Source organism: Anopheles gambiae, chromosome 2 (assembly GCF_943734735.2).
Source record: "Anopheles gambiae chromosome 2, idAnoGambNW_F1_1, whole genome shotgun sequence".
Classification (NCBI taxonomy): Eukaryota; Metazoa; Arthropoda; class Insecta; order Diptera; family Culicidae; genus Anopheles; species Anopheles gambiae.
In genome coordinates, this window is record NC_064601.1 from 87712291 (window position 1) to 87732343 (window position 20053).

Genomic DNA, 20053 nt, shown 5'->3' on the forward strand with positions numbered 1-20053 from the left:
TACCCACCCCTAAACGGCACCACCCTCCCCCGGTTCCGACGCGTGCGAAGGGGAAAGCATGAAAATTCCATCCAATTTTTCATATGCTTCAGTGAGTTTGCAATATTCATCGCAAACATCGTGTATGGTGGTTGGTGTTCCCCTTTGCGTTTGCATGTTCTGTTTCCCACTCCTTCCCAAACCAACGCCTCCTTGCGACGGAAAGGGATGTACCTTTTTTTTCCTTCTCTACCTTCTCTTTCACGCACCGCGTTGCTGGGGGTGAGATGGGTTTTATGCTATTTTTTTTCGCGAGCATTTTTTTCTTTTTCCCTTTTGACTATGCATGTGTGCGTATACGAAGTTACGGTAGTGTGCGCGTGTGTGTGTGTGGGAAAGGTGTACATTTTCCCGAAAAAAAACCCAACCACCGCTTCACACACATACGTACCGCGTGCTGCGTATGTGAAGGGCGAATGTGTCGTCGTGAGGTGGAAGAAGGACACACCACCTTACAAGCCCGCCCTTATCCGCGTTCTGAGCAGCGCAAAAGAGGAAAAAGAAAACACACAAAGGAAGAAGCATAAAGTATGGAAACGGACAAAAAAACGTCGCAAAAAAGTTAATGCAAACGTACAGAAAGCAGGACACAAAGGACACGAATGTTGTGTGCGCTTAATGTACGGATGTAAAGATCATCCACGGGGTTATTTTCCTTAGCGTGTTTATGGCAAGCAAGGAGAGGGGGGGGGGGGGGGATGAAACGCATTCAATCGTTGTGAAAGGACAGATAATGCCATGCAAAGTCTTTCTGTGCGGCCTAAGCGGCCTAAGACGCAGGAAGAAACGAACCGAACGGAAGAAGACAAGCAACGAACCTTCTTTAAAAGCAAAACCTTCCCTATTTTACGGTGAAAAACTGAAGCAATTGCACTGAATGGAGGAGCGAAGGTTGTTTGGGGTGAAAAAGTAAACGAGACTCCCGCGAACTTGGGTGGTTTGGGTAAAGATTTGCGTTACTATTTTCCGAACTGGAGTCTTGTTATTCCCCCTTTTTGTACAGAAAATATCCCTTTTTTGTACTGAAAAGAGGCTTGTAGCAGAGTCTATGGCCGGCAGGACGACACAAGATCGTAGAAAATCGATAGTAATTTGACGCATTCGGTGCGGAATGGGGTTTTTCATATGGAAATATGCTGTCTGCCAGACGAAAAGAGAAAGAGCATGTAAAGAAGACACACACAAGCATAAAAAAGAAGCATCAAAGGATGCGTTGCTCGTGTGGCACTTTCTTTGACTTTTCGATGTTTTTCTGTGTGTATGTGTGTGTGTGTATGTTTTTATAGTATCGGTGCTTTTTGCCAAGGGAGCGTCATGAAAATTTTACGCCCGTAATATGAGATAAGGGAAGGATGGTGGCGACCGGCAGACGACGACGACGATGGCCTGCGTACTGTTACTGATTGTTTGTTTGGTTTGCTGCCGTTTAATGACTGTTGTTCGATTGTTTTTAATCGCCGGTGTCCATTACCGGTGTGTGCAAACAGTGCACGGTAAATAAATATAAATGACAATCAATGCCCGTTTGGGGAGTTTAGCGCCGATTCTGGGTGGGATGATAGGGACTAACACGCATTGCTACAACGAAGAACACTACAGGAAACGTTATTTTTGTGATATTTCAACTTCAAGCAAAGTAAAGCAGCATGTTTATTCTAGCAAAGGGATTTAAAGTTCAACTTTATTCAGTTCATCGTTGTTTCTTTCGTCCGATATATTTCTTTTACTTAGTTTTAGTCACTTGTTACAGTCCTGCCATTTCCCTGTCCCATTCTAGACGCTTTTGAGCAATTTCAATATCCATCTTGAGTCGTTCCTTCATCAAAAACAACTGTTTGTTTTTCACCTTCAACTCTTTCTGCTTCAAAAGGCACAGTTTTCTATTCACCTTTGTTAATTTCCTTAACTCCAGCAACTGAAGCTCCGCTAAACTTCGATACCTGTGACGACGATTTCTAACACAGCCGACAGTTGTCTTCGTTTCCGGCTGAGGTTGAGGTTCTGGCGGTACAGGCTCTTGAGATGGTTGTGGCTGTACCTCGTAGCTTACAAACTTGACAGGAGACATATGTGGCAAACCCAAAGCCCTTGTGTTCGGTATAGGCTGCAAAGATTTCACCATACACATCATGTCGATGACACCCTTCTCCAATGGCGTAAAGTTGGTCAAATCCCATGGATATTTTCCCGCATCTTTGTTCTTCACATAGTTGTCGACCAATTGGTCTTTCAGGGTGTCGCAGTAGTCGTACCAGATCTGCAGATGAGATTGTACAAGAAGAATGCTAAAATAGTACACCTACATAGCTGAAAAGGAACAAATACCTCTTTCCATTCATTTCGATTGTTTATCGGTGGACCTAGTGCGTTGAGCTCATTGGCAACGGCGTTCCAGTACTTGGCAGTTCCTAGACTCCGACTGGTGACAATCTGTTTGTTGCTCGCAATAAGTGAAATAAGCTTTTCGATTTGTTCGCTGGTTGCGTTTTGACGGTTTTCCTGTAACAAATAGAGAGTTGTTATGAAGAAGTAGGAGTGTGTTTTCCTTCATGCTACACTTACAGCCATTGTGGATTGCTAACAACTCGCTTGGTGCTGTTTGAATTTGGAAGGACCTTTGTTTTACGATGTACTGCAAACGCTTTCGATGGCTGGCAAACTTAAACTGGATTTGAACTTACTCTTCGTTTGTTGTTTTAAATGAAAATGTTGTCCCGTTTAGCTTTACCCAGTTGTGTTGGTTCTCCATACACTGGTCGCTTTACCTGGTTGCCCTGGTGGCTTGAGATTGACTCAACGAAATAACACTTGCTTTGGTACCTGTTGAAGAGCAGCTTTTATGCTTTTCCATTTGGTATACAAAAAAAATCTACCCCGAAATTATCTGGGCTTTGCTTTTACACCTTATTTAGTGCATTAGCCTCTTATTTAGTGGAGTTTTAGTTGGTCTTGTGAAAGTGAACCTGTTCGTGAATGTCCAGAGCGAGTGATGTTGTAAACAACAAACCGTTCGGTACTGTACTGTCAGACCAGAAGCAGGCTGTGTAGCAAGGGGTATATTTATAGAAGGTGAAGTCATTCATAACAAATTGACAATTCGCGACTTGTCCTCAAGGTGTGTTTATTAAGAAGGTAAATTATTAGTCCGTTTTCCGGGCGCCATCAATGAGTATTGTTATGTCAAATTGCATACAAATTTCTATCCCCCCCTCCAGCCCTTCACGATTTTAATACCGGAGCTCCCACCCAATTGACATTTTCGAGCACGAATAACCGGAAATTCGAGCAAATTCCCTTAAACTGGAGCCTTAAACTTCCCTTAAACTGCACCAGTTTAAGGGAATTTAGAAAAAGTCCTGTAAAATCAACTGTGATGCAACTTTTTCGTTGCTTTCTTCCAAATTCGATCGGAAATGATGTTTCCTATCGTTATAGTGGGTCATGTTGCCATTTTACACTTAAATAATATCGATTTTTTATAAAATAACGTCACACAAAATTCAATTTTATTTTTCATGAAAAAACAAAGCTACGAATCTAAAATGAGCTCGACGGCATAGTTCATCGATAGAAGAAAGTCTAATTTACGAACACGCCAAATCTTAGAGCTTTCAACACACTTGATCACACACAAATCCACAATTTCAGGCGTATCGAGTACTAATCGAGCAGATATGGAAAAGCATTATCGAGCAAATGTCACTTGGGCAGTATTGTTATGTCAAGTCGTGAAATGTCAATTTGCTCTGAAGCACTTCACCTCCTAATATCCATACACCTTGCTTGTCCTAACAATATTGGGGGTTCTGGCAAGGTGTATGTATTCAGAAGATGAAGTCTTGTAGCGTTTACCTGATTTCCATCCTGATTCTGATCCTGATCTCTAGTACAAAAATCGCTGAGGGCTGGAGGGGGATATGGGAAATTGTATACGTTTTGACAGAACAATTCTCAATCATGGAGATCAGGCAAACGCTACAAGACTTCACCTTCTTAATAAATACACCTTGGTTGTGTAGGTCGAAAAGTCCAGTTGCCGCCATTATCCGGGATAATTCACGGATAATCGAGAAAACCGGATTAGCGCAATCGCGGGAGCGCAAGTAGTTTAGCGAGTAACGGAAAAACAAAGCAAATTATTATTCTTTTGCAAAATAGACAATAATGCTGATCGAAGTGCTTCAGGAGTATTTTTTTGCTACTCAAGCTACACCCGTAACACCTGCCATAATAAATTTTTTATTTTCTGAAATATTTGTTTCCTTTACAAAAGTGAACCTATTCGTGATTTCAGCGCGCTGAGTGTTTACCACAAAACGATTTTCTTTTCCTTGTTGTTCTTATTTTTTTGCATAATTATCTACTTACGGTAGAGCCTAGACTTTCGGCTGTCCTGGACTTAAGTACCACACAATCGTATTAGTTCAAGTCAGTCCTTTGCAACGGCAGGATGATCCAGATGAGAACAAATCAAGTTTAGTCGTGAAGGATCCAGCAGTTTGATGGAATACACCACTGAGTATTTTTACCTCAACATGTTAATACTTGTTTTTAAACACCACAATCATGAGGCATTATTAGGCAAGAATTAACATGAACCAAAATCCAGTTCATATTATTCGTAAGTTCTTCTTCTTCTTTGGCTCAACAACCGATGTTGGTCAAGGCCTGCCTGTACCCACTTGTAGGCTTGGCTTTCAGTGACTAATTGATTCCCCCCCCCCCCCCCCCATAGCAGGATAGTCAGTCCTACGTATGGCGGCGCGGTCTATTTGGGGATTGAACCCATGACGGGCATGTTGTTAAGTCGTGCGAGTTGACGACTGTACTACGAGACCGGCCATCGTAAGTTCTATTAAGTTCAAAATATAACTATTTTTGTTTGGTGATCAGTTTACCTCTGTCGTAGGTTATTTGCCAAAAAACTAGTCAGCAATGCCACCGATGTACTTCATAGCAGCATAACCTCTTATGTTAGAATTAGCACTGTACCTGCATTGAATTTGATCCAATAGTTCCACTAAGTCTTTCAAACTAGTTTTATGATAATCCTTCGCAAACACGCATGGATAATTCGGTGGGATGAATAGCCCATCACACAGCGAGTTCCAAAAACTCCACACCACTTACGTAATAGGATTGCCAAACCAGACTCTCACACCCTCTATTGCCAAGTCAAACCTCCCACGCACGAGCAAATATTGATTCAAGTTCAATCTTGCGTTTGCCACGATGGCAATCGAATGAAAAATTGATGAGTTATAACAATGTGAAAACCCCTGGCGGGAAAGGGGAATTGAGAGCAGATTCGCTCGCGCGGATATTATTTCCAGCTACGGGAGTTTCCCGAAATGCCTTCCTGATCGTGCTGGGGAGGCCGAAAAGTAGAAGTAGCAGAAGAAAAAAGGAAACATCAGAAAACATTGTCGGCGAGTAAATTGAAGAGGGAATCACTTCTGATTTGATTTCTACTACCATCCTTTCCTTTTTTTGTTGGTGCTTCACAGGTCGGTTTCGATTCGGTAGTTGATTTTTTGGATATATTTTTTTGAGTCCAATTTCTTGTTTTTGGAGGCATGGAATTTGCAAAAAACCCCGACAAAGATAGAGAGAGAGAGAGTTTGGAATTTTTATTTTCCTCCAAAACGCGCACAGCATCGGATGCAGCCGGGCAGGGCTTAATCGAAAAGCGGGGGAAGGTTTTTATTTGAAATATTTTCGGGAATTTCAACGACCGGGGCTGTGTGTTTTATACTTTTTTACGTCGCCCGGGTGTATGAAACCGCGTTCCACCGCCACTCGAATTGTCACGCCAATAATCCTTTCGGCTGGCCAGCGTGTTGCGATGCCGGGAGTGGTTGAAGCCGTTCCCTGCGTGTCCTGTGCTGCCGCGGTTCAATCAAATTTTATCGATCGTGAAATTTCAATCATACCAGGTCCAGGTGTGTGGGGGTTGGCAAAGGGTATCAATGTGTATGTGTTCGTCCGTCTGTCTATCGTTTTTTTGCCCCATTCGTCCACCCGATGAGTGGGCAGTTTGGGGTCAACATGTGGTGATATGATGTTTTAATCTGATTCTGCCGACGGTTGATATTTTCCCTCCTTTTTTGTTCTACCATTGATTTTGCTGCCCCAAGTCCCTCCAAACCAGCCCCCCCAAACAGTGTGGAGTGATATTTTTTTTCGCGGTTGCCCGTTATGATAGGCGGAAGTAGTTTCACCGGAGGGGGGGTCTTTTGGCTCCGACGCCGCGGCACGGAAAATAAATAGCACACCGTCGCCGGCCACATCTGTCTGGCAGTGCTTTATATGCGACCCGCTCCCTGCTGCCCTTTGATGGAACAAAAGGGAACGCGATTGATTCCGACTCAGTTTCAATTTGATTTAATGAATATTTCAGCTCGCTTATGACAAATAAAACCTTCCCAGCGGCAGTGGCCGTAGTGCACGTAGACCCATCATCCAGGTAATTGATAGCACTCGCCTTTTCTCTCTCTCTCTCTCTTGCTCTTGTCCGATTCGATTTGCGAGGCAAAAACGCATTCCGAGTCACAAGTCGGCTCGGGCTGCTGTGACTGATTGGGTCAATATTTAACGATACGGCGCATGTGGCGCAGAACGGACGGAAATCCCCACAAACCCTTTTTGCGCCCTTAATGGTGTGTGCTCCTTCCTTTTTTCGTGTGTGTGTGCCGTGTTTTGTGGTACAACCTCGGGGCCATGTTGACAACCTCGGGAGCCATGTGTGTGTGTGTGTGTATGTGTGGCAATTGGTAATTACGCTCGCCCGAGATGCCCAACCGAACGGCCGATAAGATGGAACGTGCTGATTATACAGCAAAGGATAACGGCGACTGGACCCGGTGTGCTTGTACACACTTCTCGCAATTGCTCGGGTAATTGGGCGCGTGTATTATTTGCCTGGACGGGACATTTGCTTGGTGACGTTATCGTGCGGTGTCTGTTTGCATTTTTTGGTGTGCCGTTTTTTTGTTTGTTTGCGTGGCTGTCTCAGGCACTGTAAGGTGTGTTGATTTCGTCTGATAGGAGAATCCTTTGCTGGTGAATGTTTGATACAACAGGAAAAGGTATCAAATCAGTGTTAATGTGGAGCTTGAACAGGCTTTGAGGAATTGAAAACACTATCAATTGACGAAGCTGTGTAATTGCTCGAGTTTATTAAATTTATTTGTTGAAATATCGGATCTGGAATCGGAATCAGTTTCGGAGTCAGAATCAGCTAAAGAGAATCAGCATCGATTGTCAACATCTCCGTGAGAATTGTCATTTGAGACGTATGCAACAACGATTGTAACGATAGCTGCAAATGATCCAAATGTACTTATAAACGATCCATTCTCATGGATATTCCGGAACTGACTCTGTAACTTCTGATTTCTGTTCTGTTCTGCAGACTTGCGCCCCTTACCACAAATTTCGTCGTCAGCTACCAAGCTGGGTTTGTTGGAGGTAACTCCACCACTTACTATTTTTTTACTCTACGGCAGATCCTCCAGAAGTGCCGAGAGCGCCCAATCGCTACGCACCACCTGTTCATCGACTTGAAGGCGGCCTACGACACTAACGGGGTGCAGTGCATGGTAAGTGTATCGAACTTTACGTCGGAATCGTTCGAATCTCACAGGGGTCTTAGGCAAGATGACAGACTCTCCTGTCTGCTCTTCAACATCGCTCTGGATGTTGTCGTTCAAAGCGCGGGTCTAGATAACGACATCCGTGGCACGATCCTCTACCGGTATCTCCAATTTATTGGCTTCGAGGATGACTTCGTCAGCATCGGCAGGACAACAGCGAAGGTATGTGAGGCGTACACCCGACTCAAACACGAAGCAGCAAGAATTGGATTGAGAGCCAATGTTACGAAGACGAAGTACCTGTTTGCCGGAGACTCAGACCATCTGGGAAGCAGTGTATTCGTTGATGGCGGCAATCTCGAGGTACTAGAAGAGTTCTGCTATTTTGGAACAGTCTTTACTTTGTACAACGACATCAGAGCCAAATGTAGAGCAGCCAAATGTAGAGCCTATTCCGGAACCTATTACGAACCTGACTCCGCTTCGGCAGTCGGAATCAAAATTGAAATCAGCAGTTCTCTCTCTCTCTCTTTCTCTCTCTCTCTCTCTCTCTATCTCTTTTTCTCTCTCTCTCTCTTATATTGTTGGCCTGCTCACGATAGAGCACGTCAGTGTGACATGGCCCGGTCAACAATCATGCTGGAATAGCAAATGGCTCTTCAATCGTTTGTGAACACGGACTCGGAATCTAAGTCAAAACTGAGGATCATTTATTATTTCGATGAAAGACCCTTAAATGCTTAAATGCTACAACAAGGTTAAATGTTCCTGCTTATTGTTTTAAATTGCATTAGCTGATAAAATAAAACCAAAACTGCAAAAAAATCGTACATCTTCTTCAAAACACAAACAAGACTCCGCACACTCCTCCACAGCAAAGCATCACTCCATCGTCTAAATCTTCACACTATCTCGCGTGCGACGGAGAAACAAACTTTATGCGCCCGCGTGAAGGCAAGGGATATTTAAAATTCATTTATCATATCGAAAATTTGTTTGCTGACATTTTCCACATCACAAGCTTTGCTCTTTCGCCGATCAGTCTTTTATTCTTTCTTTCTTTGTTGCTGTAGTTCAGACACAACAGTCTGCTCAAGCCACTGCAGTGGCAGGGAAATATTGTGCACAGCCGAAAGATGCTTTATCCAATACGACGGGAAGAGGGTTTCAAGATGCACGGCAAAAAAAATCAAAGAAAGATCGCCGTTGTCCGGAGTGGGCAGGGAAATAGCAGACCCAAACCCGCCCGCCCGGATTGTGCCTGGAGCGTAAAATGAATGATGAGAAATATGTCTGATGAAAAACAAACATTTTCCTTTCCCATCCACTTTCCTGCCAGCGCTCCGCTGTTGATGGCTGTACGACGGCTGGAAGAAGCTCGGGAACGCTCCGGTGCTTCCGATGATGATGTACGACGTAAATATCGGAACGGAGGCCAAGGATCCTGTCCAGCGCGGAGCATTCACATCCTTATCAAGCCGTCCCGCGCTCAGCAGCCCTCAGTGCGTCAGTTTTGGAATGGAAAGCCATGCCTTTATGAGGAAATATGATGCAGGTTTTCGTTGAATTTTGGCACAGCGCAGACAAAATCCATTTTGCTTTTCTGTGCCGAAGGACCGGATCGAACATCGGGCGCATATTTGTTGCGTACCGAGAGTTGGGTTATGTGTGTGTGTGTGTGTGTGGTCGTCCTACGCGCTTTTCTATTTTTCCTGCTTGCAAAACCCTCCCACTTTCCCAACCCAACCCACGGCACTAATCTGGTGTGGTATAATCCAGTTCCACCCCGCTCCCTGTTGGGCCGGTGGAAAAACTTTATAATCTTGTATATTCATTTCGTTTCATTTTTTCGACAGTTATTAATGACTTTCATCTACGGTTGAATGGTGCACCGTCGTCGACGATGTCGTCGCTTTCCCATTCGCCGTATGGTGCCGCTTCCCATTCGGCGCTGTCGTCTTGTGAAAACGCAAACAAATCTTCATATTTTTCTTTCACAAATCTGCCCGGGAGTGAGGGAGCGATGGGACAGAAAATGGTCAAATGCTTGCCAAACTCATTGCAGCAGGGAGGTTTGCTCCTTGACGGGACGGGCGTCCCCGTGCGGGCGATTGTTTTCGAGTGCCGAGCCTTCGGGGAGATAGTAATGCTTTGTTTTTCTACTTCTCTCCTTGGGATTCGCGCCATGTTGCACACGGCATGTAAGGATGATTTACGCTTTCGGTTGGCGGCGAATATTTATGCTCATTTTGTTTCACTTACAATAGGATGAGGTGTGATTGGTGCGGGTTGAGTCGTGCTGGGAGGAAATGGATGTGTTTTTGGTGGGTACTACTTTCAGGGAAAAGATTAAACCTCATTTGGAGCGTTTCAAATGCGGATTTTGCAATTGATACAAATGACTGTTTTACACTGAGTTCACTATATTTGAGCAACAACGCACAACGCACAGTGAGCTGTAAATAAGGAATAGTAAGAAGGATTTTAAGGAGGACTTTAAAGTGAAAAACAATACCAAATATCATCAATCAAGGCAATGATATGTCAAAGATGTGGTTAAGAAATATTCGGTAAAATTAATGAAATTCTGGAGGACCTGAACATTTCCCAAAAATAATGTAAAAACATATTAACATGACTTAACGACAATGTCGTCTCTGATGGCATTTTCTGTGGAGTTGATTTATCCTTTATATTAAGGAAAGGAAAGGATTTTCCAGGCAACAAACATCAAAGAGCAGAAATCATGAAAGGTAAGATGGTTGTTTTAACACCGAATTAAGCCGTGTAAAATTCAATTTTAGAGAACAAATATTATCCTTAAAGTATTGCAATAAATTATTCTACCCCGAACGAACCGAAATTATTCTGCCTGGTAATATTGACGTTTATATGAGCTCATTGCCCTTTCAGAAAGACTATCATCTTTCTGATCAACAGACGTTCTGCAGCAAACATTCCAACATATTGCAACATTATGCATATCTTAACCTTTTGCGCCCTTCTTTAGAGCGCCTTTCTTTCTCTCTTTCTTTTGGAGAATCGCAGAGTCCTCTCATAAGCAGCAATGTTTGATCAAAGGTTCAATACCAAACCTTTCCCTACGAATGGTTCATTTCTTTTGCCTATTTACCCTGTTGAACCAGCACCAGGTAAACCAAACCCCGTACCGGGTAAACCATGGGAACGTGTACCGAAAAAAAGTGAACAATCCTTCTTTTTTGCTCCGCATCAAGTCGTTCGATTTATTGATGCACATTGTAATGCAAAGCGTGTGCACGGCCAAAGAGCAAAACACTATAAGCAAAAAAAAAAAGGCAACGCACAGAATGGCATTATTGCAAAACACTCGATTTGTTACGCCTAAACGATTGCCTAAAGTGAAAAGTCATCGATAAGTATGACCCACCGCGAGACCCTTTTGGGCACTGGTTTGGCAAAAAAAAGGGTCCTTCTCATTTGGCCGTGCCGCATCGTGGTGTGCGATCGATTGTCATTATTATTGGGCTGGGTGAGGAGAGAAGAAAGAAGATTCGCATGTTTTGGGATTGCGGAAAATGCAAAACACAGGCAAGCTCATGCGAAACGAAGGTGCAAAATATTGACTCTACCTTTGCGCAGCGCATACCTTCCAAAGGGATTGTGTTTGTTTTTCACGGATGAAATTTGCATAATTTCTGTGTGCCATGTATGTGCGTGTGTGTGTGTGTGCTTTTATCTATTTATGATTTAAAAACCGATGTATGCAAAAAACGGATGGTGGCGCCCTTTTTTTTTTCTTTATTTACGAGACGTGCTTTTTATGACGTGAGAATGTTAGGTTATTATTGTGTCTCTCTGTCCCTCTTTTTCTCTTTCTCTCACTTGATTTGCTGGCTAACGATGTGGATGGACATCCTTAAGGATGCTGATGGTGTTTTTATATGCTGCTGTTTACTTTCGGAAGCCGATCAACCCAGTGACTATGGGAAAATTTGATTAGTTCCAATGCGCCAACAAAAAACACATTTCCAGCTGGAACGGTTTTGTAATTTGCATACTAATATTACGTTTTTTTTGCTCACTCTTCTTGGCGGATTTAAGCAGCGGAATCGAACAGGACGTGACGGTGCGGTTGATAGGAACATATGGTCGGGTTTGCTGAACCGTTACAGCATGCTGAGCGCCATCAGGTCGGGTTCATTGTGAGTTCGAAACGTTTGTCAACTTAAAGTAGTCGCTTTCAATCCTTGCTTGAAAGTCAACTCAACTGTTCTTATCGATTTTGTAGAAGTGTTTGTGAAGTTTGCTGAATTTTTCAGGAACAATATGCTCAATCATCAAACGCTGGCGTTAGCTACCAGGAAGCGGAATTGGACTTTGGCATAAGACCTCCGGTAAGATTGCGATTCACGGATGAGATTGACGGTTCCGGCAAGCGTTTGATTGGATAGATTTCCTTCCTTCCGACGGAAGCCCGCTTGATATTGCAGATTGAGTCTTACGATGTCGTGCCTGGACTACATTGAAGATATAGAAAATAGATGAAAATTTCAAAATATAAACCTTTGTGAATAGTGTTAGAAAAAAGCGTTAAAGAAAAGATAACTAAAGTAGCTACGCTATGAAAGCGTTTGATATTCTAATGATCATAGAAAAGCACAGAACCCAAGGCGCATAGCTTGGGGTACTCTTCTCACAACGTCTGCCAAAGATAGATAACAATCGATTCCTTTTATCACGACAAATCGCATCTTCCACCTTGAGATTTTGGGCCACACCGACATACCGGAAGAGCCGGAATAGCGTAGCAAAGGTGAGATGATCCCAGCGCGCCACAATCCCAATAAATAATCTCATCTTCATATGCAAATGCACCAAAAACGGGGCAAAGGGTACTTGCAGCTCCCTGGGCCCTGTGAAGATGCTGTATTTTCCGATCCGATCGCGGAAGCATAATTTAGTTCCTTTGCCTTTCTTGAAGCGCTTCCTGGTCGGTCCTTTGACAACCCGTTCCACAACACTTTCCCATGGATTTCTGACGTTTTTTTACCCTTTCATTGTGCTTCGTAACGGAATGTACAATCACGGTGAGAAAAGATGCAAAGGTGTTTGGTAACAACGAATGGTTCGGGTATGAAGGATGCTGTCGTATGGTCGAAGATTTGCATAATCAGTATGCAAATTAGCAGCATGCAGTGGCATTCAACGAGAAGCGGCACTTGGGAAGCGCAAGAAAAAAAAGGGGTGAATGAAAGATGTCTTGCAGGATTTTATCGGGAGCAGGATCTGTACCGAAGAAGGGGAAGAACATTTTAGAAAGATGTTCCTAAGGTTGGGCTTTAAAGGTACAGAACAGAAGATGTTTTGATGCGAGAGGTGCCGTTTTGATTGTGGTTCGGGGAAGAATTGCAGAATGCGAATTGGCTAGGAGTGGTTTATTGCATTGAAGGCTGTGGTTATGATTGTGCCAAATAGTAAAGGTTTTGTACAATATCTCAAAACAAACCATAATTTTAAGCTGTAATTCCATCTATTCTTGCTTTGCAGCGTCACTACAATACATGAGTTTGATCAAAAAGCCGCATCCTCTAGCTAGTACATCTGGCCGGTACATCCACTTTAAAACGGGCTAATGAAACGAAAGAAGCAATTTAAAAATCCACCCGAAACAAAACGCGTCCCTCAACCCGAACCGACCGCCCCGGCTCCCCGCCTATCCTTGTAAAACTTTCCTTAATCTCACACCTTATTAACCTACTTTCAGCGTCCAAGGCTACGCCCGATGTGCATGTCCGTGGAAACTTTTCTCACCGCCAAGCGCTCGGCTCGGCGGGCAAGGGGAAGCTAATTTAAATTTTAACATTGACCTTGTTCCCAAGCTCCTCGAAAGAGAGCTCATTTTACAGTGTCTGTCCCGTCCCGCGGCCTTCGCTTCACCAACCAGCGCCGCCGCGGCTGCTGCGGCTCCTTCTTCTCGGAAAACTTTCTCTTTTAAATACTACGAATTAAAAGCGTAGCGCAGAAACAATTTCACTCTCATTTGCTGTGAATGAGTCGTCCTCCGATGGGCGAGCAAATGCTCCTCACGGCACAGGCTTCCCTTGTTCCCTTTTCCCGCACCACCTCTGCCTGCGAAAGTTCATTATATGGCGCAAAAACCGTCCTTCGATGCTCTATGGCTGGCCTCGATTTCCGTACAACTCCGTACAACTTAATTAATTCCATCCCGGGCTTGCCGTGCACTTCCTTTCCTCCCTGTTCGTCCGCTTTTCCACTTCTGTGGATGGTTTTTACGAAGAAATTTTCCATTTTCTTCACCCCCCCCCCCCCCACCCTCCTGGTGCTGTACGTGTGGTAGTGGTGGTGGTATATCCTCTGTGCGCATACTATTTTGCGCAGCAGCAATAGACAGTATGCAAGAGGAAGCGCTTCCGTTTTTGGTCGATTTTACCAACACACCAGCACGCAAGAAGCACGCAATAAGAAAACCGTCCCATTGCGCACCGTAAAGATGTGCCTTCCTGCTACTAAGATCCATTCCACTACAACCTTACACTCTGCAGGGTTGGCTCTGTAGTGGTGTGCCGTGTATTATAAATCCCCATAAAAGGGCCCCTGGTTTTGCTGGTGTTTGTGCGGGCCGATAGCAGAAGGAAACACCCCTGGAAAAACGTTATTAAATCAACCGTACCAGGGGGGTTGCCACCAGCACTAATAACAACCACTGCCACCGCACAGCATCCTTCGTGTTTCGGGCCAAATTTTGTAACGTTAATTTTAAATGGAAATTAAAACAGCTGAGCGCTAATCAGTGGACCGGGTCAAGCGACCGCGTGTGGAGGAATGAGCGGGTAATGGAAAAGGGAAGCCGTTGTCTGGAGCCGTTGTGGAACGCTGGTGGTTTTGCGGAGGAGGAACAAAAAAACAGTCAGGCGGAAGTCGACTCATTTACATACTTTTTTGTTTTGCTTTATAATTTTCACGCCAGACGCCCGGCTCTCCCCGTCGCCAACCTCTCTGTCGCTCTGCCTCCACTGCCCTCCTCGGAGAGTAGATGAGTTTGTTTTAGCGTGCCTTTTTTGCTTGCCTTTTTCCCGCTGCCAGACATAATATTAAGGTCGTCAGCTGGTTCGGGCGAGCAATCGCGATGGGTGTGTTTGGAGGGAAAAACTTTTTTTAAGATTGTATAATTAAAAGACCTTGGCCGTTTGGTCTGGAGGAGGGCCTGTTACGATGGCGGTGGGTTTTTTGCTCCAGTTAGCGGGACTTGGTGCTGACCTGCCCCAAGGATGCGATTTGAGCGGGATCAATTGTGGTGCAGAGGTTTTGTTTTGTATCGTTTTTCATTAGAAATTGGAAGGCTTGTGGTGAGGTAGGATGTAAATTAGTACATTTTATGGAATTTATGATGGTAAGAGAGTTTCAATTGATTAAGACAATGAAGTTAACATCACCACAATTTTTTTGTTAAAACATGATCATAAGTTTCACGTTTAAGGAATATAAAACAACGTTAAATATAAAAAAAATGTTTCAAGAAAAGTTCAAACTTTTGTAAAGATCCCCTAAAACATAGAAAACATATAAAAGTTGAAAATAGATATAGAAAAAAGGGAAAACTAATCAACTAACCAATTCATAAATAAGAATATATACATAAAGTGAAAAAACGTAGATATTATAAAACGGAGTAAAATAACTTATTGGAAATTATCTAACGAAAACATTGGTTAAAGAAACGACAAAAGATAAGTAATTCAAAGTAAAACCAAGCAATAACTAAAAGAAATTAATCGTACAAAAATGAGGAAACTTGATTGTTAAAGAATCAAATGATAATTTAATTAAAATAAAAGTATAAGCTAGTGAAATCAATCAGCTCTTAATTGATTACGAAGACGTAATGGCAACGTAAGTAAAGCTTAGAAGCGATTTATCTGTTCATTAGCCTGTCCGAAACATAATCTATTTATTGATTTACTAGCTATGCCCTAAAGTTGTCTGCATATTTCATTAGTTCTCTATTATTTTCATTAACCTGACCAGCTTACTATCATATACAACAAAACACATTGTCACAAATGCATCGCCAACTCCATGCAAGCATACAACCTGTGCCCTGTCCATTGCCTGTTGGTAGGGAAATTAGAACGAAAATTTGATAATTTCCTCCACGTGAGCTCGTTGCATTCGATGGTAATTGTTTGTTTGCGTGTGGTTTGTGCGGTTTTGTGTGTACGTGGTGTGTAAAACGCAGCACAGGCCGGTAGCAGTTGGCCCGGTTGATCCATCTCGCCACTTGTATCGCCTCTCGGCCGCTTTAATCGATCGAACGGGAAGCCTCGAGATGGGTATCTGGGTGTGGAAATGGAGCAAACCAGGCAAAGAGGTAATCCTAAATACCGTTCCCATTTGGCCCGGTCGGTCGGGGAAAAAAACGAACCAAAAACAAAATGCCTATTAATCATCGGTCGGTAATTGGATTTCGTGTGCACAATTTATCAGCTGTGGCTCGAACCGTGTGGGCTGCCGGGCAGTGAGCCGTGCGTTCTGAGTAGAATTTAATGTGCGCGATAATCAACCTGTTTATTTATTATTAAAAGCCCTGTCAGTGGCATGGGAAGAGCAATAAATGGGAGCCAACGGAGGCAAACCGTATCATTTGGAATTGGTTTCGTCAATGGTTAGAGGTTGATTGTGTTGCTGTTGCATTGGTGAAGCATTCTGTGGAAGGTTTTGTGTTACAAATGAAGCAAAACGCATCGCCATCGCACGGCTTTCTATGGAAAGGAAAAAGATCTGTTTATTCAAAGTGTATCACCTGTTTTTCTTTAAGAAAGATGTATTTTTTTGGCTTGCTGCCGAAACGAACATCACAACAGCTTGTGGGGTTTCGGTGCAAACAACCTTACAACATCGTTTGTTTGCAGTTTGCGAATGAAAATAAATATCCAACAGAATCGAGCAACATGTTTTTCCTGACTCGGGGTACTATTATTTTCAAATCACAAACAAACACAAACAACCGGCTTCGTTCGTGCGATGGGGAGGAGTTGAGCCTAAACCGAGAGACGCAAATTATGCGTCACCATGTCAGCCATATTTTCATCTTCATCATCATCATTTTCCCGGGCACAAGTTCGTCCTAGTTGCCGACGCCGTTGTCGTTTGTCGGGGGGCCATCGTTAATGGGATTCTGGTGAATAAATTTAAAATTCATTGCAATACCAACGCACAAACAAACAGGCAACCGTAAACCGACTGCTCGTTTGCCCTCCACTCCACTTTCCTCCCTGTTGGGAAAAATGGCGAGGAAAACTCTCGAAGCCCCCAGAAGCCGCCGTTGGCCGGCGCAACAAGATTGCCAAACCATGAAGAACACATTTCTTGCCACATTCGTGTATCTGTGGGTGTGTGTGAGGGTGTGTGTGTGGGTTGTATAAGCTATCTCCCTCGAGGGTTGGAAAACGGCCATTGCTTCCCAAAGAAAAGGCAAAAAAAAAACACATAAAAACCCCGCGATCGAGTCGCACCGAAGATGAAACTTTATTTTATTTGGCGTTTTTTCCAGCGTTTCCACGCCACTGGCTGCGGCTGTTTATCCACTCACACGCAACCTGCCCTCGCGTACAAAAGTCCCTCGAAGGCTCGTTACCGGGGACACACTGCTGTCCGCACCGAAGGGGCCTAGGCCGATGGTGTAATGCCTTATTGCAGTGAGAAATTACTTTCCTAAATCATCTTAAAAGCTTTTCTTCCCACAAAACTGTGCTTGGGTGCGTCCTTATTTTGTGCGGTTTTTTTGTTGGTTTTGTTTCGGTCAACTTTGGGCGGCTTTTTTCCCTTCACTCACTGGCAGATTGTGGCCCAACAAGCAACCCACTGGGAACCAATTCCTGTGAATGTTTCGTGAAGTGCTCCTGGTTCCTGGGCAATTGGCAAACCGTAGCAACCGACCGCCGGCACATAAAACAAAGCAATCCTCTCTAGCCATCCCTATGCTTTGTGTCTGTAAGTATTTGTATCCACAGCTGTGTGTGTGCGTGTGTGCGGTTTATCCCATAGCGACGAGGCTTTAACGGCCGCTTTTCACCATCGCCTAGGATATATTTAGAAAAGTAAGTACACATTATTTCGCAAATAATAAATATCTCTTATGCGGTGGATTTATGCCACGCGAACCACCGAAACCATCGGACCAACGACCACTAGGCGATGCACTGCGGGCCCCATTTGTCTTCGGGAGGAGATGTGGTTAGGCTCGGCCAAGAATGGACGAACCGGGGACAGGTCGGCGCTGCGACGCTTGTCTGCTTGGAAGAAAGCCCGAAGTGGAACAAACAAGAATTTATGATTAAATTTCATATGCACATAAATTCTGCTTACTTTCTTCTGCGCGAATGTTGTTGCGCTCCTGTTGCCGCTTAATATGCGGGGCGAAGAACAGCGTGTGGGGAGTGTGTGTGTCTGTACAGCTTTAGGCTTTTCCGATGATGCGAGGTAAGGTTAAAATGTGTTGTTTGGAGGTAAAAAAAGGATATTAAAGCATGTTGGTATAGTAGGAAGGAGTACTTCGAACGTTAACTTGCTGAATAACGAGGAATTAAACTATTGGATTTAGACGCATGAATAGGCTTAAAAGGATCCTTAGGTAGCCAATAGAATTTAAGGTCCAAAAGGCATGTCTAGTTTACTCGTTTGATTCATAAACAAACTAGGTATCGTTCATTGTTTTTCTAGAGAAATTCCTCATGATTGTACTCTCAAATGAAGAAGTTCTCGTTTTATCAACATACAAGACTACACAGCTTTGCTATACGCTTCAATGTTTATCGAAACGCGACTTTAAGACTTCATATAGAACACAATATTCTTGAATATGGTAGTACACGTCTCCTACGACAGTGTTCAGCCCCTCGACACGAACAATGTGAAACATCGGCTCCGGCCCGGTTGTTGCCTGCAGGAAGCTTTTTTGGAAGTTGTGACGAAAGCCCTCACAGACACCTGCAAAACACGAGGACGCTCGCCAATTTTCTTTGGGATAAGCTGAAAACAGACCAAAAAAGAATCGCATCAACCATCTTTCATCCCCAGCCCCGGTGGTGGTGCACGTCCGTGATGATCTTTTCCATATGAGAGCTTTAGGGCAGGGGTGGCAAAAAGGGAGAGGAAAGCACCATTGTTATTATCCTGGGTGGCAGGGATACCACCGAGAGATATCACCATCGAATTGTACGGTTTCCTTTTTTTTCGTTGCGTGGTACAAACCGCCCAAAACCCACAACTTAGTCACAAGCTGGTGAGCGGGAGGATGAGGCACAAAAAGCAATCTTCTTTCATGCTCCAGGATGTGGGGAAAATGGTGCAATCTAGCGCTCGCAGCAGCAGCAGCAGCAGTAGCACGCATATCCTTAACACACAAAAGCCTTCGACAGATGCGTTCATGCCTCCGGCAGTATACCGGGACGTCTCTTTGTCCGTGGCATGTGCCGTTCGTTCCGTTCCGGGTTTCTGGTACAGCTTTCCGTAAGAGGCGCCGTTTCGTCTCCCCCCCCCCCCCCCCTGGGGGCACCGATCCGTGGAATATACTCTCCCGTCTTCTCTTCTGATCCACATCGGTTCTACGACGGTTCGCCTTTTTTTTTACTCGCGTTGCAATGGTGGGTGGCGTTTTGTATATATGTACCGGAAAAGGTACATAAAATACATGCATAGCAATAATGGATTTATTTTTCATACATTATGAAATTGCTTTTTCGCCATAAAATGGGAAGGCGAAGGAGCAGAACATGCGGAAAGAATCCAGCCCCAAACTGCCTTGGCAACCGGGAAAAAGGCAGGCAGGAAGGTAGCCATATTTTCTCCCCAGCGCGCAAGCACGAAACCGTAACGAACTTCGAGCGTTCAAGTTAGTCCAAGACATCCGCAAGGGAAGTCCCTTACCGAAGGGCTCCCGGGCAAGCAGACAGGCAGGCAGGGAATAATCAGGCATGGGGTTGCTAGCCGTGGGTAAGAAAAGGATAAAGATTGGCGGAAAAATCGCACGTTTGCTAGTAGTTCGTGGTGGTGGTGGTGGTGGTGAACCTTTTTTCCGCGTTGCCTCCTTTTTTGTTCGCGGTGCAACTCGCCCTGGGAAAATGATTCGGTTCATGGTTGCGGATTTGCTTTTCTTTTTTTGTGGCAGGCAGAGTTTGAGTTTCAATCTGATTGGTTTCATTCGAATGAAGTAAAAGTGCTGCAGTTGCTCTTTGCAGAAGGAACAATTTAGTTCGCTGTGAATGGAATTTTTTAAAGAAAAAAAAATCATTGATGATGCAATAGATTTAAATAGTTTCCTGAGTTTAAAGACTAAAAAGGCTATTTTGCAGTAGTTTTCACAGTATTCACATACGAGTAGCTCAAATTAATTTTGTTGTTGTATGGTTGATGTCATT

The 20053-nt window shown here is 44.0% G+C and overlaps 1 protein-coding gene across 1 annotated transcript; it reads right to left on the minus strand.

Moving 5' to 3' along the window:
- Positions 1–1712: 1712 nt before the first annotated feature.
- On the minus strand, positions 1713–3278 carry LOC133391438 (uncharacterized). The gene is made up of 3 exons (XM_061645877.1): positions 2602–3278; positions 2365–2538; positions 1713–2296 (listed from the first exon to the last, which is right to left on the minus strand). Exons 1-3 carry the CDS (start codon positions 2605–2607, stop codon positions 1784–1786), a joined length of 693 nt encoding a protein of 230 aa, XP_061501861.1. The 5' UTR covers positions 2608–3278; the 3' UTR covers positions 1713–1783.
- Positions 3279–20053: the final 16775 nt, after the last annotated feature.

What these genes read in the sequence shown, in the direction of transcription:
- LOC133391438 (XM_061645877.1), bottom strand. An exon ending in ATCGAAATGAATGGAAAGAG is followed by an intron (nt 2,297 to 2,364) that starts GTATTTGTTCCT and finishes TCTCATCTGCAG; the next exon opens with ATCTGGTACGACTACTGCGA.